General features: G+C 36.8%; 1 protein-coding gene across 1 annotated transcript; it reads right to left on the bottom strand.

Annotated features, from left to right (window-relative positions):
- Nucleotides 1-1,592: 1,592 nt before the first annotated feature.
- rgs5a (regulator of G protein signaling 5a) lies at nucleotides 1,593-13,873 on the bottom strand. Its single transcript, XM_012872173.3, has 5 exons — nucleotides 13,716-13,873; nucleotides 12,914-13,027; nucleotides 11,384-11,445; nucleotides 4,380-4,546; nucleotides 1,593-4,236 (listed from the first exon to the last, which is right to left on the bottom strand). Exons 1-5 carry the CDS (start codon nucleotides 13,757-13,759, stop codon nucleotides 4,072-4,074), a joined length of 552 nt encoding a protein of 183 aa, XP_012727627.1. The 5' UTR covers nucleotides 13,760-13,873; the 3' UTR covers nucleotides 1,593-4,071.
- Nucleotides 13,874-16,352: the final 2,479 nt, after the last annotated feature.

Here is a 16,352-nt window from a genome sequence, read left to right as displayed (position 1 = left end):
GAGAGTTAAATTTTATTTTTAGTGCAGCTTTTAATTTATGTTCTGTTGAGTGCACCTTTTGGGCATAACTCAAGAATCAAGAAGAATCAAGAGCCCCCCCACTACCTCATTATCTGTTTTCTGTGACTCTACTGAATGTTTTAAAAAAACAAAAAGAACATATAATCCTTGTTCATTGGGGGTTTGTTTGTCAGTTGTTGTTTTTATTATGTGTAATGTGAACCAGAGTGGCCAAAGAGAAATGTCACCGTGGTAATATGCGGTGACAGATAAAATATTCTTGATTCTCTTGATTCTTGATAATTTCTGTTCTGGATATAACTCAAAAAATAATAAGAAAACATTTTTATTACTATGTTCTGTCCCAGGTTGCCAAAATACTTGCAAAACACATTGTTTTTATTTCTTTTTGTTTTCACGCGAGACACAGCCTGATCATTCAGGTAATATTTGTGAAGAACCTCGACTAGCTTTTATGGATGTAAGGAAGAACTGGTACTCTAGATATTGTGGAAAGTCTTTATAGAATCCCATGTATACCTTTTCATACCCTTTGATTTTTTTTCCACATGTTGTTGCACCTATAAACTTTAATGTATTTTGTTGGGTTTATTTGTGATAGCCCAACACATACTAGTGCATGGTCATGCTTGATACATTTTTAAACAAAGAAAGTCTGAAAAGTATAGTAAGCATATAAAGTTATTCCTTTTCACTCTGATTCCCTTGAAATATGTTGTGTGTTTTTTTTTGTCTTCATGACAGTGTTTGTTCACACAAACCATCGTTTTATAGCAAACCTCTTCACAGAAAGTTGGTTTCCCACCACATGGGCTCATCTAATTATTCTCTACTAAACATAACTTCTGAAAGCGATTGTCTGTATGATTTGATTGAATTGACATTGAAAACTGAATTGAGATGACAAGTGGTATAAATTGAATTGATTTGAATATTTTGGTTAAACTGCATTTTTTCTAGAGGTATCAGAGTAAAGAAAGGTGCATATAAATACATGCAATACTTTTTGAATTTTAACCTTATGTGCCCTTTTCCTTCCACTTTACAATTGTGCATAGCTTTGTGTTGGCTGTTCTACAAAAATCACACAAAAAAGATTGAAGTTTGTGGTTATGATTTGACATAATTTGATTGAGGTCCATGAACATGAACATTTGTGCAAGCTACAGTAGTTACCAAGATTTGATGTCAGATGTGCTGAGAGACCCTTTAGCCTTTCGGCCATCTTTGATTGCAACAAAGTGTTAGCATGCTACGCTAAAACACTGAAAATGGTATGCATTTGTCTCAAAAACACTCTGAAATGAATGTTTTCCTCAGTAGGTTTACGTTCAAGTTATTTGCTTTTTCTGTTTGAAAATCATCTTACTAAGTGTCCTATGCATGCTGTAGCTTTCCATCTCCAAAACTAAAAGCGAGGCTTTATGTGCACAAAACTTTATAAACAGTAATCTAGTGAAGAAAAACAAAGTGACAAAAGAAAGTCAGATGTTTTTGTTTTTATAACAGCGAAAAAGATCCTGAGAAGAGCTTTCCCCAGTTCTGCATTAAAAGAATCATTGACTCCAGTGTTGTTTTTCGAATAACTTAATGGGTATTTACAAATATAAATAAATACATCTTCAAAAATTGTATGCATATATATATATTTTATGTGATCCACTACAAAACATACATGCAAGACTACATGCAATAACATATTCAGCACTGTTAAAGCCCTTATTACGTTTTACACTTGACGTTAGATATGGTGATTTTTCAACTTGAAGAATTAGGGTTGTGACGCCAGACTGGTTAATCTGTGCCGCTGTAGACCCTGTTAATTCTCTCCAAAGTAAAATAAATGAAGCCTTTTTGTACTCTGCATCTGGTGCAGTTTGAAGGAATTCATCTTTGAACTCAACGAAACAGCTGAAAACTTGTGAAAGTATCACATCTGAACTCAGGGTGCTATATTTATGTGTTAACAAGAGTTTTAAAATGCTGAATAAATAGATTTTTCTGTGCCGGTTAAAACATAATGCTTTTCTAAATGTACAAGGAAAAAAAGAGTAAATAGAATCATGCTTTATAATTGCTACATTTAACTATATTCATCTAAAAGCAAATTATTGATCACTCAAACATTGCACTCTAACAACAACAACCTCTCCATCACTTCCGTTTGTCTTGACCAAGTGTACCTGGGGGATTTGTGTTTTTTTGTAGCTTATAAAATTGATGAATAACTGTGGTTGTAAATGCTATATGATGAGATAATTGTGGAAATAACATGAAAACTATATGTAAGTTTTGTATCTGTTTTATGTCTTCTAATATTTTTTCATATAAACCTATAACTTGTAGGTTTGTAATAAATTTGATTTGATAATTGGAAACAAGAGCTAGATATTTGTCTGCACATCATAGCATAGTCAAGTGCTGCATACTATAAGTTTCTTCTCCCGTGTTTCTAGCAACTGGAACTCTTTAGGGACCCGGCTTACATACTTATAATACAACTTTGATATTATCACATGGGAAAATAAAAAGAGCTTTCTTCGTACAAAACCCACAGCTCTGTTTACTGTTTTTTTTTATCTGAGATTCCCTCCTACTTGGTTTTCCCATCTTAGCAACTTGCATTTTAGCGGCAACCAAAGAGCTACACCACTGAGCCAACTAGTCAGCACTGTTCTCAAGATTTGCTCCCACAGGAGGAATTACAACCAAAAGGTGGGTTTGGTAATACCCCAAATGTGCTATTAGTGGGAATGTGAAATAGTGACGTGGAAAAGCAGAAACATGTATGTGGAAATCACTACTTATGCACTAAAACAACATCATTCTTATAGTGACTTATCAAAATGACAAAAGATTTGAAATGTCTCTGCCCTTGACTTTTTAACAGCTTCCCTTATGCGTCTCTTCTAGAACAATGAGTTAAGTCTCTTCCAGGCTGTGAAAAAGCGATCAAATATGGGTTTAATAGGGATTCTTGCTAAAACCACAAAAGCGACATTCAGACTTACATTCAGCTTTAGAACATTTAATGTCTTTGTCCCATAGAGATGATTAAAACTGGCAATAATTTATAATGATAGTCTTTGGATTTTTCTTGCATGTAGTATTTATCATAATTTTTGTTAAATTGTGTTAATTCATTACTTATGTCCCAAAATAAAACCAACTAACAACCTCAAGTCTTTGTTAATGTTTCATCTGTCTCCCAGTAGGTTTAGTGTCAGGTTTTGTTGATGTGATGTTGATGTTTGCTAACAAAAATCATTAATATAGAAATCATACAGTCTTCGAAATAATTTTACTCTGGGATAATGAATTAATTTCTGGTGTTAACACATCTGAAAGGTCACATCAATATTGAAACATATATTGTTTGACTGCCTGCATTACAACACTTAACAGGCCCAGCTACACACACATAATTGAAATGTAATTTATAGGTGTTCTACTTGGCATGACAGTCCCCAAAACAATAATAACAATATACGGTGATTGAGAGAAAACACTAAAAGGAGATAAGGTTATTAGACGTGTAACATTCTTTCTAAAAGTTAAAAATGCCAAGATTTTTTTCCTTTCTCATCTGAGTTAGAAAGTATTCAGAGATTATTTTTTTTAATGCAAAACTGTCCTTTAGGTTTTGCTCATTGATGTAACTTTTTAAATGGCAAAACCTCAAGGTGAAGGAGCTGACTGTAGCTGAAATGTGAAACATTCCTACATTTAAGCCTTTTCAATTTCACTTACTTTGATTATTAAGGAAATGTATCTGGTGGACCTTTAAAAGTAAAACGCCAAATCAATGTTCTCAGAGGTCCTACTTGAGATAGAATTTCAGGATAATCTGACATGTAGGGAGATCGGTCTGTTTCAGGATGCAGTTTCTCATTTTATTTAAATTTGGAGCCGAATTTTCAAACCTAATTTTTTGGAGTTGCAGGGTTGTTTTATTGACTTTTGCTTTAGCCAAATTAGTAAATGTTGTTTCATTGCTACATATAAACTGCTGATTGAAACATTCCCATATCCCTGGACTCCTGCATTAGCTTAGTTGACCAGAAGCTCCTGGTACTGCTCAGAACGGAGAAAACGACCGAAGGAGTCTTTCTCCATCAGGGCGTAAATCCTCTTCTGGGCCAGATCAAAGGTGGAAGATGAGAGGGCCACCAGGTTCCTCAGGGTCACATCCTTGGTGAAGTGGTCAATGTTTACCTGTTGAGAAAAAGGAATACAATCCACAGTTAGAGAAAACAATAGATGTGTGGTTTAAAAGTCTGCCGATGATCCATTACCAAGTATACTGTGAATAACCTAACCTATTCACAAAAACGACATAGGGATGGAGATTCCCTTACCTCTCTGGGTCCCTCTGACTGGATGAAATCCTCATAGATCTTTTTGGCCTTGGCAGCCATCTTAACGGGATTCTTGGTCTTCTTGAAGTCCTCACAGGCCACCCAGAACTCGATGTTCTCATCACTGAACTCAGACTGAAGGAAGCTGCGGAAAGCAGCCAGACCATCTGACAAGAGCAAAGGAAATGAGCAACTGTCAGGGATCATGGTTGTGCTTTTTTTTTTCTTTCCCACAGAGCTGTAGGTTTCTCCCCTAGGGTGGGACTGACAGGTTTGTCGCTACACACCTGCTCCTGATCTGCCGTCTAGTCACTCAAAAGACAGTTTTGTGTTAAAAATCATATTCTTTTGAATACTTTCTAAAAAAATATTTCAAAACATTTTTTACTTCTAGGAATAATGTTACACATCTTTACTTGCTTAGTGTTTTCTCTCAATCAGCATATGTTGTTATGATTTGTGGGTACTGTTATGGCAAGTAGATCGCCTACAAGTTAAATTCCAATTAAGTGTATGTGATGGGCTCTATTGACTCACTTTCTGGTACAAAACTTACTTCTAGTCCTCTGAGTTAATTCTTGTTTTTGTTTTTTAACCTTGCGCTAAGGCTTATGCTAACTCTGCTCCCTCTACCTTCTCCTAAGGTTACCTTCTGAGTTCTTCCCCAGATCTATCTTTCTGTAATGCTTGATAGATTCTCAATTCAAACCTCATGATACCATAACTGGACAATTTCCTTCAGCAACTACAAGCCCCTCACATTTGCAGAACCTCCAGCCTTTCTGTCCACCCTTTCTGTCCAACGCTCAACCATTTACTACATTTTGTAACCCCCCCCCCCCACCTCAGACTCTACTCACTTTGCTTGGACCCACTCCTACTCTTTATTACTCTTCTCACAAGCTTCACTATTTATTCACTGCACTCATCTCTCACCTTTTCCTCTCGGTGAACCACCACTATAGTATCACAACCCCCTTTGACCAGTCATCCGCATCTCCTTTGTAAATCATTAAACTTGTTAAAGTTTCACCACTGTCTCCAGAGAGTTCTATTCAATTCAATTCAGTTTTATTTTATACAGCGCCAATTCACAACACATGTCATCTCAAGGCACCTTACAAAGTCAAATTCAATCAAACCATACAGACAGACCGGTCAAAAAGTTTTCTTGTCCAAGGAAACCCAGCAGATTGCATCAAGTCTTGACAATCAGCATTGATTCCCATTGAAAGAGTGTGTAGCCACAGTGGACAGCTGTCTGTTGCCGATGGCTTTGCAGCAATCCCTCATACTAGACATGCATGAAGCGACAGAGGAGATAAAAACTCCCCTTTAACAGGTAGAACAACCTCCAGCAGAACCCTTGCATGTCTCCTTGCATTTGGGTCAGAAGCTTGCCACAAACCATGACAATAACATTCATTACAAACCAAGACATCTTTTTTAAGCATCAACTCTACACCTCCATATAACTTGTACAAAGCATATCAGCTTACAGTCATATTGACGAAAGACTGTCACAGGGAAACCACTTGAAATCTAATTAGGACATGAATCAATATTGTACTGTCAACAATAACATTAATAAAGTGTGAATAACTGAAAAACTGATATACTTTTGAATTTTCAGTTTAAATGCATGTGTTGATAAAGCTAGAATTACTTTTAAAATGACCAATCACCATTTCATCATCTACCACACCCTAAAGTAAATCACATTGTGAGGGTAATGGCAGCTTTCATTTGGGATAACTGCTGTGAACATTCAGGAAAAATGCTTTACCCAAAGAAAGCAGCAAGAATGAGTCACATATTATTAATATTTTCAACAGCATTGTAAAAAGGTTTTTGTTTTACTGCAACACCTAAATATTTCAAACCAAATAAACCTTATTACTGGAAATAAATAAACTGCGTAAATGGTTTCAAATGATTTCATTTCATGAAAGAGACCAACCCTATGTAACAAAAGTAATTGACCCCCTTGGTAAATCATGACTTAAATGTGATTAAGGATTAGATATTTGTTTCACTAGCCACACCCAGGGTTGATTATTGGTTGTAGAGCCAAGAAATTACTTAACTGGAACCTGTCTTACAAAATGAAAAATCAAAAACTAACATCTCTTACTCATCTAAAAATGAATACAAATAAGAACAAGTGACAACAAAGTCACTGATAGCAGATTCCCACTAGAAAGGTTTATGAAGCCAATGAAAAGGCTGTGGAAGTCATCCAGAGCCTTTTGAACTCATGTGCTAGACTCATCCAGGACACAAGACACAAAACAACTTCTGGAGCACTGCAGACTCACCCGCCTCACTTTAGGTCATTGTTCACAATTCCTCACTAAGAGAGACTGAGCAAAAAAAAAAGGCACCAAAGAGAAAGTACCAAGGATCAAATAATTTTCTCACATTGCGGAAAAGTCATCTTGATGACCTCAAGACTGGGAGAATATTCTGTGGACTTACAAGACAAAGTTGGAACTTCTCAGAAAGTGATGTGTCTCATGACCTCTGGTGTAAATTAACATAGCAAAGAACACAATGCTTATAGTCAAACATGGCCCACCAGCAAAGCCGTCTCAGAATGGCTAAAAAACTGAGCACTCTGGAGTGGCCTAGTCAAAGTCCAGCATGAAATCAGATTGGGATACGGTGGCATATGCTGAAGCAGGCCATTTGAAGCCTCTTAGAATCAAAATCATTCTGCAAAGACAGATCGGCCAACATTTCTAGACAGCAACATAAAAGAGTGAATGCCAATCGTCATGAATGCCTAAAGGTGGCACAACAAGATAGGTTTATGGGCACATAGGTTCCAGGTTGGTCAGGAAAGCTTTTTACTAACGTAAAAAAAACAAAAAAACAATCAAAAACTTCTAGAGCTTACTGTACCTGTTTTCAACCAGCTTTTATGATTCAAATAATCACTTTAGTTGCTCAGAAATAGTAAAGCCATGATACTGAAATTTAGTTACACTACATAACTGTTTAAATATTTAAAAAGGTAATACAGAGAGAGATGTGTTTGAAAAGATGTTCAAATGTATTATACCAAAATGTAATTATTTTGGACCAAAATTTTCCAAAGATATTTCAATTGTCAGCTTCACCTTATTCAGTCAAGGCTTAAAACAAAGAAAGAGGATGATTTTACTTAATATTAACTCTGTTGTTCTTAAGCCACTTTGCAGGTTCTTTTACCTGACTCCGCCAGATAGATTTGCTCCGCATATCCATCTGGAAACCTTCCGTTGAAGTAATTTTGGGAAGGGGCGAAAATACTGGTTAGCTGATTGGCCTATGTTGGTGATAGACGGGCCAAATGAACCAATCAGATTCGTCGTCGCTCTGTTACGAGCAACGACGAAAACACAACCACAAGCCAAGATACTCTTGCTGCTGCAGGTAAAGGCTCATTAGCTCAGCAAAGAAATATTCTGTAATTCCGATAAAACTTGCTCGATAGCCATGCTAACGCTAGTTTCATCGGCTGAAGCCGCCATGTTCTTTAAACTGAACTGTCGCGCTTCTCGTTGCGTCACACCTCAACCCGCCTCAAAGCCAACGCTGATTGGACGTTCGTTTGGTGAACGGCTCCAAATTTTCTTTAACGGAGAGTAGCCAGACTGATCTGCGAGTGAAACCTTGAAAGCTTGCGAGATCAGGATGGTCTCACGAGGCTACAGGTTCTTATCTTTTTTCCCTAAATGTAACAGCTACCATTATATCAATTTTAATAGGATGAACTGTTCTTGTTTTCCTTCTCATTACCCTTGGATGTATCAACCAGGAAAACCTTTGGTGACTCTAACTAAACAGAAAATTGAAAACTTTAAGTCATCCTCATTGTGGGAGAATAAAACAATTGTCCAACAATGAAATTTGGAGATTTTGTGAAAGGTTCAGTTTCTCAACTTTTTAGAATTTTATTCCAACCTTTGGTATTTAGCCATTTCTTTTTCTCCATTTAAAATCAACCCATCTGGCTTGTTTGAATGACATGTTTGCTTATCTAGTATTTTATATAAAATAACTTGTGTGTCACATCATTTTTAAAACCCAAGGAAACAAGATATTATGGATCACTAGCTAAAACGTCCATATTTTACTATTTTCAGTTGATAGGACATCAACTAAAAATAGTACAATATGTGGATTTAAAAAAAATCCTTTAGTCATATCTTGTCATGTCAGTGAGACTATGCTACTGCAGTACAATATCTATGCACATCTTTACCAGTTGATAGATGTAAAGGGTACTTGGTAAAATTGTTTCATTTCTTAACGTAGTTTTGCCAAAACTTTGCAAATTATCCCAAAATGAGCAAAAATAGCAACATAATTACCAAATCCTATGACCAAAGATTAGATTTACAAGTATGAAAATGTACTTTCAAGAGCAACAATTTGTCACTTTCAATGAAAAGGGACTGTGGTTACTCCAAAACGATGTCTAGTACAACATCCTTGCAATTTAGTCAAGGCCATTGTGATTTCACACAATGCCAGTAAAAGCTCCCATTGTCTGTACAAGCCGGTGTTGCAGATGATAAGCATTCTGCTCTGGCCTCAGGCTTTTATCTTCCATCTAAATGGCTAGCTTGGTTCAAAATAGCTTGGAGTTGTAATCAAGCTCCAGCCTTTCCTTTTGTTTTTTTTTTGACAGACCTTTAGTACAAGGACACACAAGCGTGGAGGAACACATACACAGGCACACACAAAAAAAGGCAGTTTAGCTGAATCTCTGTGTCAGCAGAATTACTTTGGATTTTGTACTCATTTCTTTCTTTGGCTTTGTCATTACATCAGAAAAATGATTTTTCTCTAAAAGCTAAACATGCAAAAAAAAAAATATGAAGGATATTATTAATGTAAAGTGAGTGAATAATCATGACATAACGGGTAGCAGCAGCCGAGATATAAATCGGCACTGTGGACTCAGTCTGATTTCTCCCTAGAGAAGTCACCATAACACGAGTAACCTTCATGGGCTGCTTTAAACACACAAACACAAATGCGTACACAGATTAACTCTAGCATGCAAACGCTAAACAAACATATCTCTCATCCTCAGACGGCGCAGAAGAAGTCACTTAGGAAGGTCTTTTGCCACCCAGAAAATGTTTTAGTGTCCACAAATCAGCTGTTTAGTGACATGTGTGCGTGGTTTTTAACACGAGTGACTTATTGGCAGGAGAGTTTACATATATGGATAAATACCATTAACTGTTAGAGGTAATCGCCCGTCTCACCGGTCAGGCTTTCTGAGCACTTTGTGAGGTAAACAGTGGAGCAGGAGGTCTGTTCGTGGTATGCATGATGATTATAAATGAGTTTTCCCCACTCAAACATTGCTTACATTTCTCCCTAGTCGCCACCTAAACTACTCTGATGTTATAACCTTTTAACCTTGAATACATATTTTTATACTGGTAACAGCCCCACGCTTTGGTGACAACTCCACCACTAAGGGTTATGTTCTCTTTTCTTTTTAAGGTTGGAACCTACCATTGGGGCATCTGCCGTTCTGACACGGCATGATTTGCGCATAACCTATAAAGGCTACTCCTGCTTGCTCTTCTATGTGGCTCCTCTGTTCAGGGGTTAACTCTGGCTGGCTCAGATTTCTGGTTTTGGTTATATCTGGGCTTTTGCACAACATACATATCTGCACATCTATGAATTGTAACATTACTCACAACTGATCAAACATATTTTTGTTTTGGTTTGGTTAAATTCAATTTCTTTTGGACAGTACTGCCACATCTTGCTTTCCCCCTTTGTTACGGTCATTGAGCCAGGCTCCATTAATTAAAGATACACTATATAGAATTAATACTGGCTTAGCAGTTGATTAATCTGAGATAGATGCGGTCCAAGTTTGCCATAAAAAAAAATTCAGAAGTCATTGAGCTGCATTACAGATTGCAAACATGATTTTTTTTTATTATGATCAGATTTAAAGGTATGTATTAACTGGTTAAAATCTGGATGTTTAACTTGGAACCTTGATCCGAGTTAATTCATTGACCTTTATTTTTCAAATCACAAACTCAAAATATGCTCTATTATATCTTGTGAGCTCTGCAGCACAATTACTTGGATAATAATAAAAAAAAGATAATAAAAGCAAAACTCTTATCATAATCCTATTTACTACAAGTAAATATCTTTGAGATGTCTAAGCAAGCACACAAGCTCTAAAGCTTTTATGGAAACCAAACCCTCATCTGTACCTGTGTGTGTTTAATCAAGACGGACACTGGACATCAGGAGAGGAATATGTCCATCTCTGGGCAAAAGTTGCACTAGGTGTTATATAATGTTGTGAATTGTATTAAATAAGGAGGCTTTTCCCGGGCGTGCTCCGATGGCGTATGGGCAATGTGCATGACCCATATGCAGAGGCCTTAGTGCCCGACGAGGCTGACCCGGGTTCGACTCCAGCCTGAGGTCCTTTGCCACATGTTTTCCCCCCTCTCTCAAACCTCCTTTCTGTCAGCCTGCTTTGTAAAAACAAGCCATTAGTGCTGCAAAAAAACAATAGAAAAAGAGTAAAAAAAATAAGGAGATCTCTGCTTTGCTTCACTCCTAACAAAAAAGCAGGATGCTGCAATAGGTGATTTTAAAATTGTCAAATTGTGTTCTATTTTGGGCTTTCAGACAACAAAATGGTGGCTAGAGCATATGCAGGCGACATACTTTGGGGAAAAGCCTGTAAAGACTAAACATTAAACATTTATTTAAATGTATTTGTCTAATGTTTTTATCAGTAAACAAAATGCTTGTTGTTTAGGAATGTTTAGGAAATTATGTTCAAAAACAAGAACATTTCTTAAATTATTATTTGGAGCCACATAAACCAGAAATTGGCACGCAGTATTGACACATTATCATTTGTTGTTACAGATCAAATTTGCGATTTCAAAAAGGATTTACAGTAACTAACAGAGGCACCGTAAGCGATCAAGCCAAGAAAAAAAGGGACCTACAGCTGTTGTTCAGGACTCGTTCCAGACTCTCACGCCACTGAGCAGCCTCCTCAGGAGTAGGCCTGCATGAAAAGAACAAAACAAAAGGTGATGGTTGAGTTCCAGGACATTTGTGGTGTGCTAAGAAGTAAAATTTGTTGTTTGCTTTTTTGTATTTTGGGGATACAACGTTAAGAAAAAAAAAAAAACTGCTGTGGAACCACAGACTTGTGTAAGACAAGCTTTTAAAATATTTGGAGAAAAGGATTTCATAAGAATTAACTTAGAAGACTTTCAATGTTAAAAAGATACTTCAACTCCAACACTGATCAGTTGTGACTGATTCCTGAACATGTAATTTCCTCTGCACACCTATGTTATAGTGTCTAACTAGAATGATCTGGCCTTTTTTGTTTCATGCAAGTACAAAAATGTTTCCTGTTCCTTCAAACTTCAGAATTTAACCGTTAAGAAAAATAAACCACAATTTAACACATTTCACATGTTTATCTTTGACTTGCGAAGACTCAAACCTCTGATCTGCTTGTTCCAATTGATTCAAGTCTGGGAAATAATTCCCCAAAGCAGACTGTGTCTGGTATTTAGTCTGTGTCCGACCAATCACGAGAAGTATTTACACACAAGTGTTAATCTTTAAAAGCAGTTCAAAGGTGCTTGATCAAGCACTTAGTTTGGTACTTGATCTTAAAACACTATGGCCTTCCTGTCCCCTTCATGCACTTTTTTTTAAATAGTTTTCTTTTATGTCTGAAACGCCACAGAAAAGATGTGAGACAGGACAGTAACTATTGCAATTAGCCATTGTTACTCAACAGCGGTGTTAGTGGTATCAAAGCAAGAATCTGACCCTGCAGAATCGCAGTTCCCACAGCTTACAGAGCTCAAATAAAATAACGTAATGGATCAACATATGTGAGGATGATTACTCCTTCTGTCCTTAACTACAGTGGCAGAAGCTTAGATGAGAAATAACAGTCCAAAGGGCTAATAAAAAAACAAACAGGTCATAAATGTTGCAAGAAAAACAAAAGATAGAATAAAAAAATCATTCTCTGCTTAAGCACGTTCATCAAAATGGCTCTCTGGTTTGATTGAACTAAATGACCGAAGACATCATCTCTCTAAATTCATCTGATGAAGTATATCTGAGATTATTATTTTAATTTTTTTTATGTTGTTTGGGTCAAATATTTAGGAAAATATTTATTATTTACAGGAGCATATTGTAACAGAGTTAAAACAAAAAAAACAAGAAAGCAAAACCCATTGTTCAACATCTCCCAAACATTTTTTTTCTCTCCAAGCAGTATCTTGAAGGCTTCTGCTTTGTTGCATCTGACATCTGAGCCAACCAATGTCAGGGGAACGCTAATCTCTTTTGATCAGCACCTCTTTGTGACTGCTCGGGGCTCTGTTCTCCTACAACACCGTCACTTATCAGGTTAAGGCAACAGGCGAAACACAGCCCACCTCACAGGCACAGACACTCATCAGCCCTGAAGAAAAAAAAACAAAAAAAAAAACACTCACTTTTGCAGCTTCTCCGGCTTCTTGTCAACCTTCTCCGGGTATGGTATGATGAGGTCGATGCCATTTTCAGGCTTCTGGAGTAAAACTCCCAACTTTGACTTGATCTCTTTAGCCCTGGGTTAGACAAAGCAGAAGCAGATGTTAAGTCTTTGGTTTGACATCTTGACAAAGAAACAATAATCGGGTTTTAACGTGCCTCGTGCAAGCGTGCAGCTAACACTAAAAACAAATTCATGTCAGATAAACAAGTTGTTAGAAACCAAATGTTTTTGTTCCATGATTCTAATAAAGCCATAGCAGACAAGAGGAAACTGCGGTAATCTCAAGTAGTTGTAAAGTATCCCTTTAAAAATCATATTAACTGCAATGCTGTAGAGGTCTATATCTTCTGGGTTTCGTTTGGATTTAGAAATTTGTCTGATCCTGATCCTTTTCTCTGTGTTCAGCTTAGACACAATTTAATAAATAAGATTATGTCACTTGTTAAATCTGTTTTTGATCTGCAAATAAAATAACATAAAAGAGAACAATTTCAAAGGTTCGTTAAAACCAACAAAACGTGTTTGAAGCAATCTAATTTCCCCCAAAAAAGTTTTGATACTGTGTTACAATAAATTAAAAAAAGGTTAAAGATAAAATAGTTTTTACTTTTGAATGCTTTCAAACGAAAACGTCGGAGGTAGAAAAAAAAAATAATACAGGCTGATTGATGAACTTTCAGTCGGAACAAAACCAAAGAGAGTAATACCGCTTTTTGCATCTGACTTTACAGAGTTAAGGATAAGAATGATGCAACTCTTACCTTTCAATGCAGGTTTGAGGCAATGCAGCTAATCCTTTACACATTTTCTGATGTTTTCAGTTGCAGCACTTAGAAGAGAATTGGTATTTCCTGTTAGCTCTCTGCAAATCTCCACAAGCTCTGTTTGCTGTCTGTCTCTGAGTTTCAACACACGGAGAGTTTTTATATACAGACGCCCTTTGGGCTGGAGGCCAGCGGCTAAGCCAATCAGGCTGGAATGTGTACACCATGGGTAGCTGAGCATCCTGGCTGAGGAAGGGTGGGTTTTCAGACGGGAATGGGTGTTTGCCTGAAGGTTTCAATTAGCAAAAAGCTCTTGAACACCTTTATTCTCTCTGAAGTACTAATTGTAAATGTGTATATATATATATATATATATATATATATATATATATATATATATATCCTATCTTGAAATACATGTTAAAATTATCACGTCAACTATTTGTGTAATTTCTTTTTGATGCTCTAAAATTAATTGATGCTCCACTTGTCATTTACCTCCACTTAAGCCTTAATGTCCGAAACAGACATTGTACGCAAACCAGAAAGCAATGAAGCAAAGCCTGCTACAGATAGCGCCATATGTCGCTCTCTCATGCGATCACCAGACTTACACAACTATGGTGTCTACACTCCTTTTCATTACTTATGTCTGCTGAGTGCCACTATGCAGAGGCATATGTGTAGCACATCCAGGCTGTCGTACAAAAATAGAAGATAGAGAAAAGGTTAACAATGCTTTGGAAAGACAGTGGTCGAAAGATGACAAGAGCTGCAGGACTCCTTCCACATGAACGTCTGTCTTGCACTACACCTGCTTAATAGTAAGCAATCAATGTGTCACTAGGATTTGACACTGTTTTAATCAAATGTTAAAATTTTTGTCACATCAAGCGCAGTGCAGCAAATGTTTTATTTCACAGTTTTTTTAAAAGTATATCAAAGTAAAAAACCATAAAATCCACTTTTGTTGAACTGATGACTTAATTGATGACTTATAGAATCTTTAAAAGAAGCTGACTTGACTTAATCAGGATTGATCACATTTTTAATAGATGTGTGGTTAAAGTATTTTTTATGAACCGATGAACAGCCCTTGATCAGTGTGTTACCTGAGTTATGCAGAGGGTTGCTTGACCAGATATGTCTGTTGCTATCACTGTTTTAGTCTGCTGACATATTCTCCTTGACACTTCAATTCCCATATTTTCAATAGTATTTATTTATTTATTTGGCTTTTTAAGGCTTGAGAGCAAACATGTCTCTATAGTGCTTCAAAACACAAGTCGAAAAACCTAGCCTGGTCCTGTCAGTCTTCTGACGGTGGCTTCGTTCATGTGTTGTAGCTGAAGGCCTTGCAGCCTGAGTTATGTAATTTGAGTTGCATTGAACAGAGCAGCAGATAATGGAAGTAAGACATTTTCCTGAATGATTCATGGCCTTCTCAAAGATAAAAACCTATCTGCATTGTCAATTCTCTCATTTTGAATCAGAATTTAAAGTCAGATTCAGCATTATTTGGCCATGATTGTGTGCACAATCAAGGAATCTAAGTTTGGCTACAGTGCTCACAGCATAAGAAAATAAAAAAGAAAAGGATTTTATGATAGTGCAAATATGATTTTTACCGCCTGAATTTCTGTGTATTTGCCACAGTTCAGCCTTCTTCAGTAGTCTGGGACCACCCAGAGATACTGTTAATGATTACAAGTATCTCCGGGTGGTCCTAAATAACAGACAGACAGTTGGACGAATAGAGCTCATTTAAAGACGGGACAGCAAAGGCTTTCCTTTCTTAAAAAGTTGGTTTAAGTCGATGTTAACTTGATGATTCTGAAGATCTTTTAAAGAAGTTTTGTGGAAAGTGTTACAACTAATCGTATTACATGCTGGCTTGGTGGGATAACGTCAGCACAGACAAACACACAATGGAAAATAGTGACCACTGCCAGTAAGCTTCAGGGCATCGCAGCAGTTTGGAACACATCTTTAAACAGAAATCTCTTAACAAGGTCAAATGTATTCTTGCTGTTCTGAATCATTAAAAGGGCTGGGTAGCAATGCCTTCTACCTGAGGGTAGCAGTTTAAAAGCAACAATGATTCTGATCAGCAGATAGATCTACCTATCGATCTGCTGATCAGAATCATTACTGCTTTTAAACTGCTACCCTCAGGTAAAAGGTATTGCGACAGAGCCCTTTAAAAAGTAGAACAAAACAGTCCTTTGTACTGAAAGCAATTCCTTTTTTAAAGAACATAATTGTCTGTGTTTAAGTATGTTTTGATTGGAATGATGTGTCTTAATTGATTATTTTTGTGTTTATTTGTTTCTTATGAGTTGATGTAAATGGCCAGTGTTACTTGTACAATAAAAAAGAAAAAATCCCCATTCAGAAAACAAAGCTTCTATTCTATTCTATTCTATTCTATATGCTTATTTTGTTTCACCCCAGTGTATCTGACTGCTTAGGCTGTGAGATTTTCCTGGCGTCCATCAGAGCAACAGCCTGGTAGAAGAGATGGTTTCTGTAGTTTTCACAAAAAGTGCTCTGTGACCCCAACCTGAAGGTAAAGGTTTGTGTGCATGCATTATGTTAGGAATCTGCACAGTTTTTAACTGCAATTTTCCTGAC

The sequence above is a fragment of the Fundulus heteroclitus genome, chromosome 9 (genome assembly GCF_011125445.2).
Source record: "Fundulus heteroclitus isolate FHET01 chromosome 9, MU-UCD_Fhet_4.1, whole genome shotgun sequence".
Classification (NCBI taxonomy): domain Eukaryota; kingdom Metazoa; phylum Chordata; class Actinopteri; order Cyprinodontiformes; family Fundulidae; genus Fundulus; species Fundulus heteroclitus.
Note: the sequence above shows the minus strand (reverse complement) of the source record. Positions and strands in the feature narration are given on the sequence as shown.

Coding starts and splice junctions, on each gene's coding strand:
- rgs5a (XM_012872173.3), bottom strand. CDS start 13,759: ATGTGTAAAGGATTAGCTGCATTGCCTCAAACCTGCATTGAAAG. Junction 13,028..13,715: donor CCTCAAACCTGCATTGAAAG/GTAAGAGTTGCA, acceptor TGTCTAACCCAG/GGCTAAAGAGATCAAGTCAA. Junction 11,446..12,913: donor AAGCCGGAGAAGCTGCAAAA/GTGAGTGTTTTT, acceptor CTTTTCATGCAG/GCCTACTCCTGAGGAGGCTG.